General features: G+C 36.1%; 1 protein-coding gene across 3 annotated transcripts in view; it reads right to left on the reverse strand.

Moving 5' to 3' along the window:
• Kcnt2 (potassium sodium-activated channel subfamily T member 2) overlaps positions 1–15606 on the reverse strand; it is a 417549-nt gene that overhangs the window by 64606 nt on the left and 337337 nt on the right. For all 3 annotated transcript variants that reach the window (XM_023707734.1, XM_023707733.1, XM_004625302.2), the window contains one exon: positions 3230–3341. In XM_023707734.1, coding sequence (XP_023563502.1) covers positions 3230–3341 — 112 coding nt within the window. The remainder of the gene's footprint in view (positions 1–3229; positions 3342–15606) is intronic.

Below are 15606 nucleotides of genomic sequence, written 5' to 3' on the forward strand. Positions count from 1 at the left end.
CTGCCACCTCTCCCTTCTATCCTTACTCCATCTCTCTGATATGAACACAAACCTGAATAAGGAACTAATCGCTTTTGGGTTCTAGAAATGTCTTTCTTGGGGTCCTTTGATCTGGCTGGTTAATGTACATCTCTTTCTCTTTAGGAATTTAGGCTACAGGCCTGATTCCAAGTTGTACTTCAAGTGGGGTGACATCTGAACACATGCAGACAAACATCTTAGTAGCAAAGCCTGTAAGTTGTCTTTCAGGAAGACGCGCTGGAATCCAGTGAAGGATGGCTCGCAACAGCCTTTTCAAGAACACACATGCACGAAAATAGCCAGCTTTTCAGGCCAATCATTTGACATCACAAGATCAAAAATCCCCCGCACTGAACAAAATCCTCTCTGGACAAGGAATGTATTACTCATAAAGAAACGACTTAACCCTCTAAGCCAGCTCAGGTCCAAAGAACCCTAAAACTTCCTCTTCTTGCCATCAAATCATCAAAGAGCTTCTCATTTTCCCCTTCTTATAAATGTCCCCAACTGATTACAGAGGAGAGCTCAGATTCCTGCTCCTGACCTTCTTATTAGTCAACCCTATTAGAAATAGTTTTGTTTTACCAAAATTTTGTGCCACCATTTGTTTTTCTGTGTGTCAGGCAGAGACCTCTTGCTCAATATCATAACTTCTCATTGGTTGCAAAGATACAGAAGTTCTTTTTATAAAGATATGTATATAACTGACTGGCATATATGACATGTATGCAACATGAATGCCATTAATGTGTATGTGATTTATCCTGTTTTGCAATATAGTTGATCTTACCTGAGACAATATTTTTTAATACTTATTCAAAGAAAGATGGTTTTCCTATTGTGGAAAGGATCTCAAAGTTGGCAATAGTTTTCATTTTCAATTAATTTACCAATGAAGACCAAAGCCTTATTTTGTTCTTTTCCCTTAGTGTGACAAATGCACAATGATGAATTCAAAATTACTGAAAATACTTTCCACAATTATGACCTTGCTACAACAAATGACCTGGAATAAAATTCAATCCATACCATAGCATGTTTATTAGTGAAAGTATCAACAAATATAATTTATGCTTTTGATATTATTTCTTTGAGTACTAAGTATGTGTCCAATACCAAACTATTTGATATAGTTTCTTGAGCTCACTTCAGCAGCATATATACTAAAATTGTACAGATTGTGTGGTACAGTCCTTACAAAGCTCCTACCACTTCTTCATGAATAAGATTAAGATTATGAGCGTACAAATAATTTGTCCAAATTCCATTCTTCAAAAGTAGTGATGAATTTTACCAATCTGATTTCAAAGCCTGAGTTCTTCATCATTAAGTGTCACTGTCTCCTGTGTCATGAATTTCTGACTGCATCATGCCAGCACCTATTGCACTAGGTTCCTAATTACTGCACTTACCTCGACATGCTATGCCAACTTAACCTGCCTTCTTAGCCTTTCTATGTTGTTAAAACTATATGGCATAATAGAAATTGTCTGTGCTAAACATTATTGCCCTTAAATTTCCCATACTGCATTGTCTTGATAGTCATAATCTTGAACACATTATTCAATCTGCCTCAAACCCAGTTTCCAGGTCAGGAATCAGGGGCATAACAATGATTTCTTTACGCTAATAAAAGAATGTGTTAAAACTGGATCAACACAGTGTATATGACCAGCTTTGGAAATGCAAGTCAATAGGAAAGAGAGTAGAAACTGCATTGCTCGCCTAATAAGCCTCCTAGACATTAGGATAGCATGTGGAAGTTCAGTGTAGCCAAGCACCAAGACTAGATCTCATGATCAGCTTCCCATGTAACTGTGCTTTGTCATCGTCTTTGTCAGTAACCAGGAGACCTATATTTCGCCACCATAAGATTAATGATCAGCAAAAAGTTTTCATGCTGGGTTCCCTCCTAGGATGGCCTGGCTTGAGATGTCAGTATCTACATGTAGGTATGAACATACAATCATGATTAGCAGTGTATCCTTTGGCCACAATGATATACTTCTAATCAGTGACTCCTCCTGTGTGAAGGCACATCCCAGTCTGAATCATCTGTGTCATATAAACCACCATAAATCAGACTCCTGGACAGATGGCCCTTTGGGATGATAATTTGCCATCTTCAGCTCAGCTAACTCATTGTAATAAAGTTTTCTCTCTACCACCCTCTTGCCTCTGGACTAATTGGCTTACACCATGCAGTGAGCTGACTGAGCCTTTTGTATAGTAATAATAGGCAATCAAAAATTAAATAAGTAAACCAAGAACTAATAAATTATATTAGCATCATTTCATCTGTTACATTGATATGAGTATCATCTGTTAATTAATATGTGTATCATTTCATCAATTATATTTCATCTGCTATCATTTTATGTTATATTGTTATAGACAAAAAAGACAGATAGATATCACACGTTTACATGTATAAACCTTTTTCTTTTTCACATTTAATTCTCCCTGCATACTAGAGCCACGTAAAAGCTGAATACAAAAGCCATCTGCCTCACACTCAGCCTAGACACTGAGAACAGAAGCCAAACCTTTAGCCCACCAGAAATGACTGCAGCTGCACTGTCTCCTTCAGCATCAGTGTTACCTGAACACTGCAAAACCTCTGCTACAGATGCCCTTATGAAATGCTGTCCCCAATCCTCAAGAGATTTAGATGCTGTTCTTCTCCTGCAATATTGCCAAGTATTTCTGGAGGTGGCAGAAAACCCCTGCCTTGGTAAGGAATACATATGATTTTGCCTCAGACTTCCTTGGTGACATTTTCAAAACCAGTTTTCAATATCAATAAACAATTTTGGATAATTAAGCTCTTTTCTAGGATAATAAATATTTTTGTAAACTGAAATCCCTATATAAGTATAGCTCTTAGAATATACCAAGTCCCTGGTTATATTATCAGCAAGTTGACATTGTACGTATAATTTCTGTTGAACTTAATTCTTTGATATATTACATTTCAACTTAGAAAGGACAGAACAAATTATCTCCAGTATATTTACTTGTCATATAAATGATTTAAAATTTATCAATCCATTGTTTTAAATAATTATAATTAGCATCTTAGCCCTTAAACAGAAATTGAAATATGTCTTTAGTTTTACTACCTAATGGGATTTCTTTCTCTACACAGGTATTTCCAGAGTTATTGAACAAAAATGGCAAAATCAACCTTTCTTGATATGAGTCTTACCTTTTCCAGCTTTGAAAGAGCAAGAGAGTAACAGTCTTTGGCTCTGAATTGCATGAATCTCATGTTTGCTGGGTGAGTAAGCTCTGTGATAATACTGAGACTGGAGAACAACCTACAGTTCAAGAAAAAGAATTTGCATTACACTAACAGTCCAATATAGTCTTTTTATAATAACATATTTATGGGTGAGTGATTGCTAGCCTTAGACTTGAAAATATATCCAATTACAATAGCAAGCAGTGCCAGATAAAATGTCTTGTGTTACACAAGCAAAATGAAACACCATTTTCCAAATATATTTTAACCAATATTTTAGCAGGAGGAAAAAAAAAACAATATTAGTAATTTGGTCTTTATTAGATATTTTCATATAATTATGAAATAGCATTGAAGAGGAACTCCTAAAGTTGATTTAAGACCTTACAAGACCACTTTCTAAGTGAATAAAAATATGTAAGACAAGTATGTCAATTGTCAAAAATACCAAAAATGGTGAGTTCCTGTCTGTTACCTGAGCTCCTTCTAACCCCCACTATTCTGAAAATGTGCAATTCTTCAGTGTCAAATCTTTGAGCAGCGAATTTTGGAGCTGAGGAACTGTCTTAAGTTTTAATAAAATTTCACTGTAATGGATTGGTAGTATGGCTAAAGCCTTAATAGTGCTGTTATAAAAAATTCCTGAAAACTTTCACATCTCCTATCTCACTTTCCTCCCATGCGGCTACCTCCCCAGTACACACACATATATGCACACATACAACCGCATACACAATTTGTTTCCTTAACAGGAAAAAGGTAAAACAATATCGATATCTTTTTTATTTTTGCTGCTATTGATGGTCTGATCTTTCCCTTATGCCAGTGTGTCAGCGATAGCTTTCAGGGCTTACATTTTGTGTAGCAGCTCCACCCAGGGGTCCTGGCGTGAGCTCCCATAAACCTTGTCTTTCAGATATGTTAAGTGAATTCATAGTCCTATAGTTCTTCTCACTAGGTATGACCCACCCCTTGAAGTGAGGTGTTAACACTAACAGAAAAAAAGGCAAAATATGAACTCATGTGCGACTCACAGACAGATCAACCTGTGCTGCTCTTATTTTATGGTACTGCCAGTAAAGGATATCCTGACTCTCAGCACCTCAATTTGGTGTCTTTTTTTTATTTTTTGTTATTAATTGTATTGAGAAATCAATAGCAATGAGACAGTTTCAAAACAGGTTAGTACGACAGTTACAATAATTAATACATTGCATATTGGTGTCTTCATAGTAGTTATTCCTAGTACAAGATGCAGACATGATATCCTGCCTAAACACTATTAGTACAAATCTTTCTTCTCGTTGAACTAAGAGAAAGTAGCTGTATATCTGTCCTATTTTGTATATACAGATATATTTTTTTCACTACAAAGTTGTCCTTTATTTATATCCCATTTTTTGTTTAGTTTTGTCAGAGATGGGTATTCCATTACTATTCAAATATTGTAGGTGGGGGCCAGGGAGATGGCTCAGTGGAATAAGCTCTTCCCTGGCAAGTGCAAAGGCTTGAGTTCAATCCTTGGTTCTGCAAATATTGTAGGTGCATGAATTCATCAAAATAGTCCAATATAGTCCAGTAGTCCATAACAGTAGTGGGTTATCTGCAGGACTGTCAGTGTCAGAAGTTGTTAACTTGAGCCTTTTACAGCTCTGCATATTAATATGGCTTTACTTTTTATGCCTCGTGTTTATATTTTTCTGCTGGATGGTTAAAACCAAGATAAAGCAATACCTATATAACAAAAAATGTAACTTCTGTATCTGACAAAGTCAGTCAAATCCCCTCAGGATTGACCCTGAAACCCTGTACAGCATTTTATAGATCTTTTTTTTTAGTGTCAGCCATGTGGATGAGTCACGACCATTGCTTGACCAAGGAATGTGCTTCTTTTTTGTTGTTTTTGTGTTTTATTTCATTAGTACCTGTGTGTAGTACATAATGCTTACTATCCTGGTATGGAGTTGGTGCCTGTACACAACACACCTCTATCCCTTTTTCACTTCCTTTTCCTTCCTACTTCAACCATCCCTGAGAGCCCTGTCTCCGAGGCTCCATGCTAGGGATGAGTTTTTACCTCTCCTCACCACGATTTCCCTCATGCTCCTGGGAGAACTGGCAGAACAGCTCCCTCCTGCCAGGCAGAGGTGGCTACTGCACATCAGCAGCCTGGAGGAGTCTGTGCCCAGCATGTGGCCCGGCCTTCTCTGATTGCCAGCCTTTCAGGGCTGTCTGCACTGCTCTTTAATCATCAATCCCTGTAAAGCACTAAAAAGAACTCTTTTCTCAAGAATTTCAGGGAAATCTGTATGCTCACTTGGATACCTAAATTTACTAACACTGAAACTTTACATAATCAAATAGAAGTATGATTTCATCAAGTTTTTGATGAAACATGTTTTTCTGAAAGAAAGAAAACCAGCATTAAATAGATAACCTTAATTTTAAGTAAATGCTAGCGCATTTCTTTGTCTACTGAATTGTAATAAGGGTAACTAGAATGATATCAGCAAAACAACAATCAGAATATAATTTTTGCTAATTTTTAATTTTTAAAATACAGTATTATTTGTGCAATTGGTCACTATTATCAATAATACTGTGACTGAATTGCTTAAGGAAACCCTAAGTATTAGATTCTTTAAAGAAAGGGTATTATGAAACTTTCAGATGTCGTTTTGAGTCATGTAACACTTCAGCAGCATACCATGGGGACAGTTAGCTTTGGTGGCATTCCTCTTTTTTCCACTTCTTCCCATTTCTCCTACTAAAATGCATTCTTTTTCTATTTACTTTCCTCTTCAGTCTTTATAGTTGGAAATGGCAGTCATTATTTAATTATTTTTCTCAAATCCAATCAAGATAAAAATTTTAAATCCTTCATAAACGAAGTCAAAATTCTCTCCACACTGACCCTTTGATGTTTGATACATGTCACTTACTGCCTTACTCCTTGACTTGTACTCTTAGGGATATCATTCATGCCTACGGTCTCTTAGTAAGCAGTGACGTCTACTAGGTCAAGTGGCCTCTCAGTGCATGGCCTGTGTGTTTAATTAATGAATCTTTTAAAAATAAATAATTTCTCAATTCTTGTTTGTACATTCAGGAACACATGGTTTAGTATACAAAATCTTGATGAAGAGTATTTTGCATTTTATTGGGATCCCTACATGGAGAAACACTGTATTGTATTCATTATTTTTATCTAAAATCAACATTGATATTAAGTTCTATAAATTGAAGTTTGGGGTAATTTTTTCAGAAACCCTTAAAAAGTTTAGTGGCCTGATGGGGAAAAGTCACTTGATGTTTTACCAAAGTTAATACTACATTGGAATTCCAAGAATATTTACGTTAAAAATATTTAAGAAAAGAAATATCAATAATAATATTCATCATAACATATTGTCACAAAAAGCACTCAATAATTTGTGACAAAAGAAAGTAAAAAGAATGAACAATAGTATCAAGATGATTCATAGATATAAAGTCTCCCACTTTCATTTTGCTCTACTCTTTGAACTCCAAAAAGGAAAATTAATAGACTGATGCTGCTCCTCTTTGTCTTTACTTCTTTTTTTATCTTTTGGAAAGTTAAAAATAAGTTCATAAAATTGTATGTAAAATTAATAAAGCAACATTCTAAACATTGCTTATGCATTAACTCATCTGATCTTCACAGCATCAGGTAGTAATACCCCGATGTCTATTTCCATCTGTACTACCTTCTCAGGGAGAAGACACAGGTTTGTGGCTCAACCGGTACTCCATTTCCATGGTCCTCCTAGACTTTGGCTAACTTATGGGAGCCTGTGGGCTCACCAGAACAGAGAAGTTAGTAACTGTCTGAACACAGCAATGAAGGGTGGCTCTTGAGTATACGCTTGCTGTCCACCAAAGTCTTATCCTCCTGCCTGATACTTTAATCTCCACTTGTCAGATTCCTTTGCTTCTAGACAGTTTTCAACTGTTTTGAATGTCAAGAAAGTCACATCATGTCTTGAAGTTACACAAAGCTACTCTAGCATTTACTTATAATTATTAGTTTGTAATGGGGAAATTGAGGCAAAATGAAGGAAATAATGTATTCAAGGAAATATGGTTGTAGGTGACAACCTGGCCCACAGTGCAGGACTCAGGTTTGAAAGCCCTTCTTTATTATTATAAGGAAGAGGTAAGCAGATTACTGAGCATGAATCTCAAATAATCCCAACAAAATAACAAATCACTACGACTACTAGCACAATGTAAAGGTTTCATATGTTAAAAATCAACTCTTGTAAAAATATATATTCTAACATCCCAACTATCCTTAAATAATTGTTGCTAGATCATAACTTCATCACTTGTATTTGTATTACTGAGGACAATACTTAAAATCTAATTTAATAAAAACTTATCAAAATTTACTATTATAAATTTTGTCTGAGACAAACTTGCCTAAAGTTCTTTTTTGTCCTTCAAAGACTCTGAATTGGTCAAAGTAAAAATTTTAAACACTAACTGCTACGTTCAAAAAGTTGATAGAAATTAGTAGTACAATCATCTTAGCGTTCCTGTGTATATACTTACATGTTTTCCCCTTCCTATTTTCTTATCTTTTCCCCTCTTCCTCATCTCAATTGTTCATTCCTTACATTCAGTTTCTTTCCGTTTTACTATATCTATTGTAATTTAGTTTAATCTTTTAGGTTCTTATACTACGGAGGCAATATGATATTTACACATGTGGGTCTGATTTATTTCACTTATGCGTATGGCCTCTAGTTGAATCCATTTACCACAAAAAAGTTTATAGTTCTTTATACCTAAATAATAATCTGTTGTATAAAAACACATCTTTTTACCATTCCAGAGGTGATGGGTATTTGGGTTGTTCCCAAGATTTAGCTATGTCAAATTGTGCTGCTATAAACATGGGTGAACATATATCACTGTGGTACAATGTTTTCAGCTCTTTTGGGAAAATACCCAGAAGGGGAATAGCTGTGCTGAATAGGATTTCTAATCCTAGTTTCTTGAGGAGTCTCTCCCCTGATTTCCATAGTGGCTGTTCCAAATCTTTATACTAATATCTGTAATCTGAGGAACAACATTGAAGACAGAAATGCGCACTATGACAGTAATTTTTGAATACTTTTCACCTCTTTTTAAAACATGTGTATTGTTTCTAATGTCTTAAAGAAAGGAAGAGTTAATGTTTAATTTTTTGGTTGGTCTTGCATGTCTGTATCTAGTAATCTGAGGAACAAATTTGATGATATAAATGTGTAGTGTAAAAGCCATTGTTAATTTTATATTCCTGTTTTTATTTTATGTTGCCTTGCTTTTGTTCTTGGCTTGTTGTTTATTTTTGGAATTTTTTCCTCTTTAAAATAAAAATAATTTAAAAATCTAACAAAACGCTATGAACTACTAGAAGAAACTGTGATGAGTCATTAAGAATAAAACTATATATTTTCCATTTGTGATAAATTTTGACTAAAAGAATGCTTATAGGTCAAACAGTATTAAGTGACGGTGAATGGAAAGCTCTTGAGAAACTTCTAAAACATTAAGGAGACATAATACTAGAGAAGAAATTTATTAGGCAAACACAACTACAAATTAATGACAATTTATATCTTCATTTGAAACATTTTTATTTACCTTGGAAGCTTGGCTTTTATCTTTCCCATAGACATTATTTGAATTTTTAATCAATTTGTGATTGTCTGAGGTCTTTTGCTTGTTTTTTATATTTCATTTCTAACAAATAAATTTGAAATATATATGATTATATGCAATCATATATATGTATAAGCATATATATCGTAATCATATATATTTGGTGTTTTAATAAGAGAATGAAAAGTAAAGCTGTATGACCCAGTTATTTTATGTAAATAACTTCTACAGTTGGAATTAGGTAGGAAATCCTAATGTCAGTGATATCCCTGATGTTTCTGATTTCCATAGATGAACTTACACCACTTGTGCTATTTTGAACTGGGAAATCAAATGCATTAGCTAAGTCTGCCATCTAGTGAAAGTTTAGAACTAAGCAACACATAGTAAGTATTGTATTATAATGCTTTATCTACAAAACAATAGATCCATTCAATTTTTAAAAATCATTATTTACTTATTTATTTGGCATAGGGTCTCACTACACAACTCAGACTTGTAGTGATCCTTCTGTCTCAGCCTCCACAGCTCTGGGATTACAGGTGTGTGCCACCATGCCTGGTTTCTGTGACCAGCATGGTGGCATGGCATGCAGTATTGGGGATCAAACCCAGGTCCTTATTCTTGCCAGGCAGGTGCTTAGACCACTAGGCTATCTCCTCAGCCCCTACATTCATTTTGATATTTTATAATTATAAATTGGTTATCTGATATATTTCATTACATATTTTGAAATACTAATACAAAAATATATTTCTTAGAAATTATTTCTTAAAATGTAGAACAATTTAGAAGTAAAATGACATGTGTCTTTTCCCTACATATTAAAATAAAATCAAAACAAAGCAATATGTGCCTCATAATTTTAAAACATAAGTTTGTTCCACTTAATTGTTCCATTCAACACTTAGGTGCTGTCCTGACTCTGATAGGTTAAGTGTAGCTGTAGAGAAGTGTGAAATACTATGGAATATTTATTTTTGGCATATCCAGCTATGTGGAGCAAGATGAAGATTAAAAATATGGTTTTACCGTTTGATCATAAATGTCCCCCCAAATCTCACGTCCTGTTCTCTAGCTGATAATGTCCTTGAGAGTGAGAGAACCTATAAGAGATAGGCCAGGAAGAAAGAGGTAAAGTCACTGGAGGAGTATGCCAGAGGGGATATGGGTCTTTGTCCCTCTTCCTTGGTCTCTGGGTCCTCCCTGCTATGAGGCAAGCAGCCTCTGACATCATGGTGTCCTGCCCACAACCAACCAGAGGAAAGGGACCAAGGAACATGGACTGAAACTTCTGAAGCCCAGAGCTAAAACAAGTCTTTCTTACCTTAATTAGCTTCTTTCAAGCGTTTTCTTATAGCAAGTTAACACTAACACAAAAAATTTGGTCAAATCAGAGTCGTTTTTGTCACTATACTCTGTGATATGGTACAGAGGTCCTTGCTTAGGTCTGCAGGAGGAACTTGGAAATTTATGGAGAAGCAGGCCAGAGAAAACCTGAAATACTGAAAGCAGAATTTAAGGACAGCTCTTGCAGGGGCTCAGAAGACAAGAATGCTGATAAAAATACTGACATTAAAGGCTGCTGATGAGGTTTTTGGATGGAGATAAGGACTTCATTGGAAACTGGATTACAGGCCATTTGTGTCACTTTAAGGCAAGAATTGTGTACTTGCCCATGCCTGAAACTTCATGTGAGGGTGAATTTAAAGATGATAGATTAGTTTATCTGGCAGAGGAAAGAAATCTTAGCACAGCGCAAAATTTAGGCAGTGACATTAATGGCTGTTTTCATCCAGATTTACAGGGAGAATTAGAAGCAAAAACTAAAGTGGAAATATTTGGAACAGTTACAGTTTTTCCAGAAAAAGAAATCATGTAAAGTTACAGCCAAGGGCTATCCACTTGCTAAGGAGGTTATTGCCATGCAAAAGAAGCAGAGCACTTTGCACTGGGATTGTAGAAGATGCCTCAGGAGCATCTCTGGGATTGGAAAGCTCCTACCATGTGTACTCAAGAGATGACAGTGTAGACCTATTTCAAGGACAAATTTGTCTTTGTTCTTGGGAGGACAGCCCCAGAGTGCCCAGGTGGTGCTGGGCTGAATAGCAACTGCTGGTCTAAGATTCACCTCATGTGTTCTGCCATCCAAGCCCAGGAAGCTGCTACAGCCATGATTTGAACAATTTTTGTGTCACTTACAAGATGCTGGCATTGCATCTGTGCAGAAGTGTGAAATGTGTGATGTCATGGCAACTTCCATGGAGATTTCAAGGTAAAGACTGAGAGACCAGACAGTGGGTCGGATTTCCTGCAAGCAGCCCCTGAAAGGGTAAGACATCAAGCCGTGAGAGTGAAGCTAAAGCACTAGCGAAGAGCTCTGGAAGTTAGAGATGCCATAGATATGGACTGCCTCCCACGCGAGGACGCAGCCAACTAGCAGAGCCAGCCCAAGAGAAGAGCCCTGTGGGCTGCAGCCAGCAGGATTACAGAGGGGGAGTGCCTAAGACGTTCGGTGTTCACATCACTATGTCATTTGCACCAGGTAGTAAACACAGAGTTACAGGACTGAATGCTTGTGCTGCTGGGTTTGGTTCTTGTTTTCTTTTCTTTTCTTTTCTATGCTTCACTCTATTTTGGAAAGGAAATGTTTACCTTGTGGCTGTCACACTATCATATGTTTGAACTATATAACTTGGTTTTTGATCTTTATAGGTGCTCATAGTGAAGAGTTGGGCTTAGGACACAGAAGAGACTTTGGACATAGGCTTTAAAAAAAAAAAAAAAAAAAAAGGACTTGTTCCAAGACAGGAGGCCTGTTGTTGTTCATAAACCATGTTAGAGACAAACTATGGGGCCACTGAAGACAGCAATTTGGAAGAAATGGAAGAGGAAGTAAGGCTTAAGAAGAGAAAAAGATGAAGAAATGTGGCCAAAGGTCCTGTGAAGGAAGACATAGAAAAAACTAAGAAGAGGTGAGGCCCCCCTCCAGCTGAGAAACTGTCACCAAATGCTCCCAAACTGACAGAACAGATGAATGTTGTCATTGATACTGTGATCAGTTACAAAGCTAGTCAGGGCGGCAGCTCAGTGAAGTCTTCTTTCAGTTACCTTCCAGGAAAGAGTTACCAGAATACTATGAATTAATTAGGGAGCCAGTGGATTTCAAAAAAATAAAAGGAAAGAATTCATAATCATAAGTATCAGAAAAAAAATAATAAGTACTGGAGCCTGGGTGACCTGGAGAAAGATGTCACGCTTCTGTGTCACAATGCTCAGACTTTCAACTTGGAGGGATCCCAGATCTACGAAACCTCCACCGTCTTGAAGTCGGTGTTTAAGAGTGCGCGGCAGAAAATTGCCGAAGAGGAAGAAAGTGAGAGGAAAGCAATGAGGAAGAGGAAGAGAATTATGAGAGGAGTTTGAGTTCGAGGCAAAAATCTGTTAAGGTGAAAATCAAGTTCAGTAAGAGAGATAAGAAAGGGCAGGACAAAGGAAAAGGCAAGAAAAGGCCAAATCGAGGGAAAGCAAAGCCAGTGGCGAGCGACTTTGACAGCAACGAAGAGCAGGATGGAAACGAGCACAGTAAGAAGCAAGTGGGACTGATGACGAGTGACCCCCATGGAACTGAGTTCTTTTCCTCCCCCTCTCATGTCTACCCAATGGCTTCACGTGTCCTGTGGGTGCTGGGCTCTTTCTGTGTCCTCCTCCTCATCTTATAAACCATCTTTAGAATAGTGCCGGACAAACATATGACATCATGGTGTAGAAAACACAAAGTTTGTAACATATTGTGACCAAATGGGCCTCAAAGATTCAAAGATTAAAACAAACAAAAGTGTTTGATGGACAATGTAGGTGGATAGTATATTTCTGTGGGTGGGTCTAATTTGGTGAAGGTTTGTGCCTGGTTTTATCACCTGTTTGGATGAGATTTTGTCTTTTGCAGTACTGGTAACCAGGAGAAACCATTAAAAGCCACTGGTTATTTTATTTTTCATCAGGCAATTTTCAAGATTTTTATTTATTCGGTATTCTTTTTTACACTATGGTATATATAAGCAACTTTAATAGGTGATAAATATACAGAAGTTAGATTTCAGCTACATACACATTTTTCCACTTTACACTCTATGATCTGAAAAATAATTTTTACACTGCATAAAATTTATGTCTACTGTAAACATTGCTTAATTTTTTTCTCTTAGTTTAAAAAAAACTTTTTTGAAAACATTATTGAATATTGCAGTCTATATAGTGTTCTGGAAGGCTTCTTTTGTGCACCTAATTTCCTATGTCACCAATGTATATTGTCTCAGTCTCCCTAAAGTGTACTTAATCTTTGCTTTCTTTGCATAGTGTAAGTCATAGGCCCGAGGCAAATAAAATTCCAGTAATTGAAAAAAATAAATAAAGTAGAACAAAATAGTAATAAAAAACCAGCATTAAAAATGATCCACAATTTCATTAAACAAAGTAATAGTAATGCGGCAATGGCTGCTGGATTGCATGATGTTATCTTCAAAAAGTTGTTTAGTTTAACAGATATAAGTGTGCAAAATTGGTTTTAAAAAACAACAAAAAAGTTATATGAAGTTAAAAAGAAAATAAGAATTAAAAAAAAAAAAAAGTTAAGCATTAATTGTTCCTTTCAAAAGACCCAGTAAAAACAGGCAGTACAATTATCCAAATTATCCTGCACATATACATAAATATATCTGCTTCCCTTCTTTCTTTTTGTCCTTTTCTTCATCCCAGTTTTTCCTTCCCACTGAACAAATTCTTTCCTTTTCACAGTATCTATTGTACCTTTCAGATTTCATATGCTCTTTCAGGTTCTTACTCTGAATATGATGTCTGCGCATGTTGGGACTTTTGCGCAGTGCTGCAACTGAAAAGGTTACGAGGACTCGTCCAGATAGACTGCACACGCTTTGCATCGTGGGGAGGAGGAGGACCCTGGAGGCCAGGGGCTGACCGTTGTGCTGGCTCTTAAATGTTCTCTCACAGACTAGCAGGGAAACTCTAAAGCTGACTGTAATTGTATCTTAAGCAAAACAAATAGGCAAAAACACATAAGTTAGGAAAATATTTATGATAGTTTAATTAAAACATTACTGAGCTAGAGTATTATGCTGCAATTTTTGATCTTCCATGCTGGTTGGAATTGATATTTTTAAATGGCAAATAAATATTAATATATAAATACATAGATGCAGATACATGAAAATCAATTTTAACTTATAACTTTTAACAAAAATATAAACATGGCTATATTTTAGTCTTTCATAAATAGTTTAAAATACTTCAGGATATCTGGTTAGTAGTGATAATAGTATGATAAATATCAATGTCTCTGATATTCTTAAATTTTATCCAGGTAAGCAATAGACAAACTATACCTTAAAAATGTTTCTTCACTGTATAAGGAAATCACTCTTGGATTTGAATATTATGTCTGTTTTGAGTTACTTATATATATAGTGACATTGTTTTGAATTCTACAAGTGCATTGCACAAATACACATATATGTTATTTCCTCATAAGACTACGATTCCTTGTGAATTATTAAAGAAAATAGTCTTTTGAAAAAGATCGCTTGCCCCTCTATGAGCTAATATTTTCAGCAGAATAAAATTATTTTCATTGGTACCATTTTACCCACTCTTGTCCCCAAACCATTCTCCATATTGTACCTAAACATCTCTATGGTTTATTTCTTGTTATTTGTAAAGTACGTATCAACTCACATAGTTTTCAAATCCAGGAATATGCTGGCTTATGAATGCCACAAGTTTATATCACACCAGTGTTCCTCTGGTTCTGATCCCAGTCCTTAAGAAGTTCCCATTCTTGGCACAAGGGAACATTATGTGTCCCCCTCTGGAATGTTGTGTCCATCTTTTGCTCACTTAGCCTCCATACACTTTCCAAGTAAAATAATATGAAGACCTCAGTAAGGTATTTCCTGGGCCACTAGACAAGAGCAAATGTGCCTCATGTCTAGTTACATAACTTTCTGTATGTTTCAGTAATTGCTGTACCTATAATTCTCTAGTAAATCTTGAATGACTTTCTTAAACACCTTCCTTACCAGACTGGTAACATCCTAAGGCCATAAACCATGTCTATCTATTACTGTAACCACAATGTCTGAGTGGCCTCAGCACCAAACAGATTCTCAGTAAATCTGTGGGCCAGGTGCACCACATCCATAAATCAGCACTGCAGGAGGGCACAGAAGTTATCGCTTCCTGCTATTGATCTAATGCAGGAATTGCTGTATTTCAAGTGTGAGATCCAGGATTTGACAGTACTCATTATCTTGCAAGTGTAGTCAGCTTAACTTTAGAAAACAAAAGCAAAAATGATAAAAAGAAATATTCCTACCGAGGCAAACTCAACAAAACTTCTGATATAAAGTTTGGACTTTTACTATATAGATTTGATATGATTTAATTTCAAACCTATTCTGCACTAAACATTGTTTTGTTTTGTTTTTTTCCTACATGGATTAGTCTAAACCACTGAAATTTTCTCTGTATTCCTTTCTGCACACCATGGGCTGTTCCTCCTCTGTGACGCTCTTCTTGGCCCTGCATTGGAATCAGCTTACTAGAGACTAAACTGTCTATAAATTTTTAGCTAAAATAAACCTTTCCTCTTTGCC

This window comes from Octodon degus, unplaced genomic scaffold (genome assembly GCF_000260255.1).
Source record: "Octodon degus isolate 3935 unplaced genomic scaffold, OctDeg1.0 scaffold00009, whole genome shotgun sequence".
In the NCBI taxonomy this organism is placed as follows: domain Eukaryota; kingdom Metazoa; phylum Chordata; class Mammalia; order Rodentia; family Octodontidae; genus Octodon; species Octodon degus.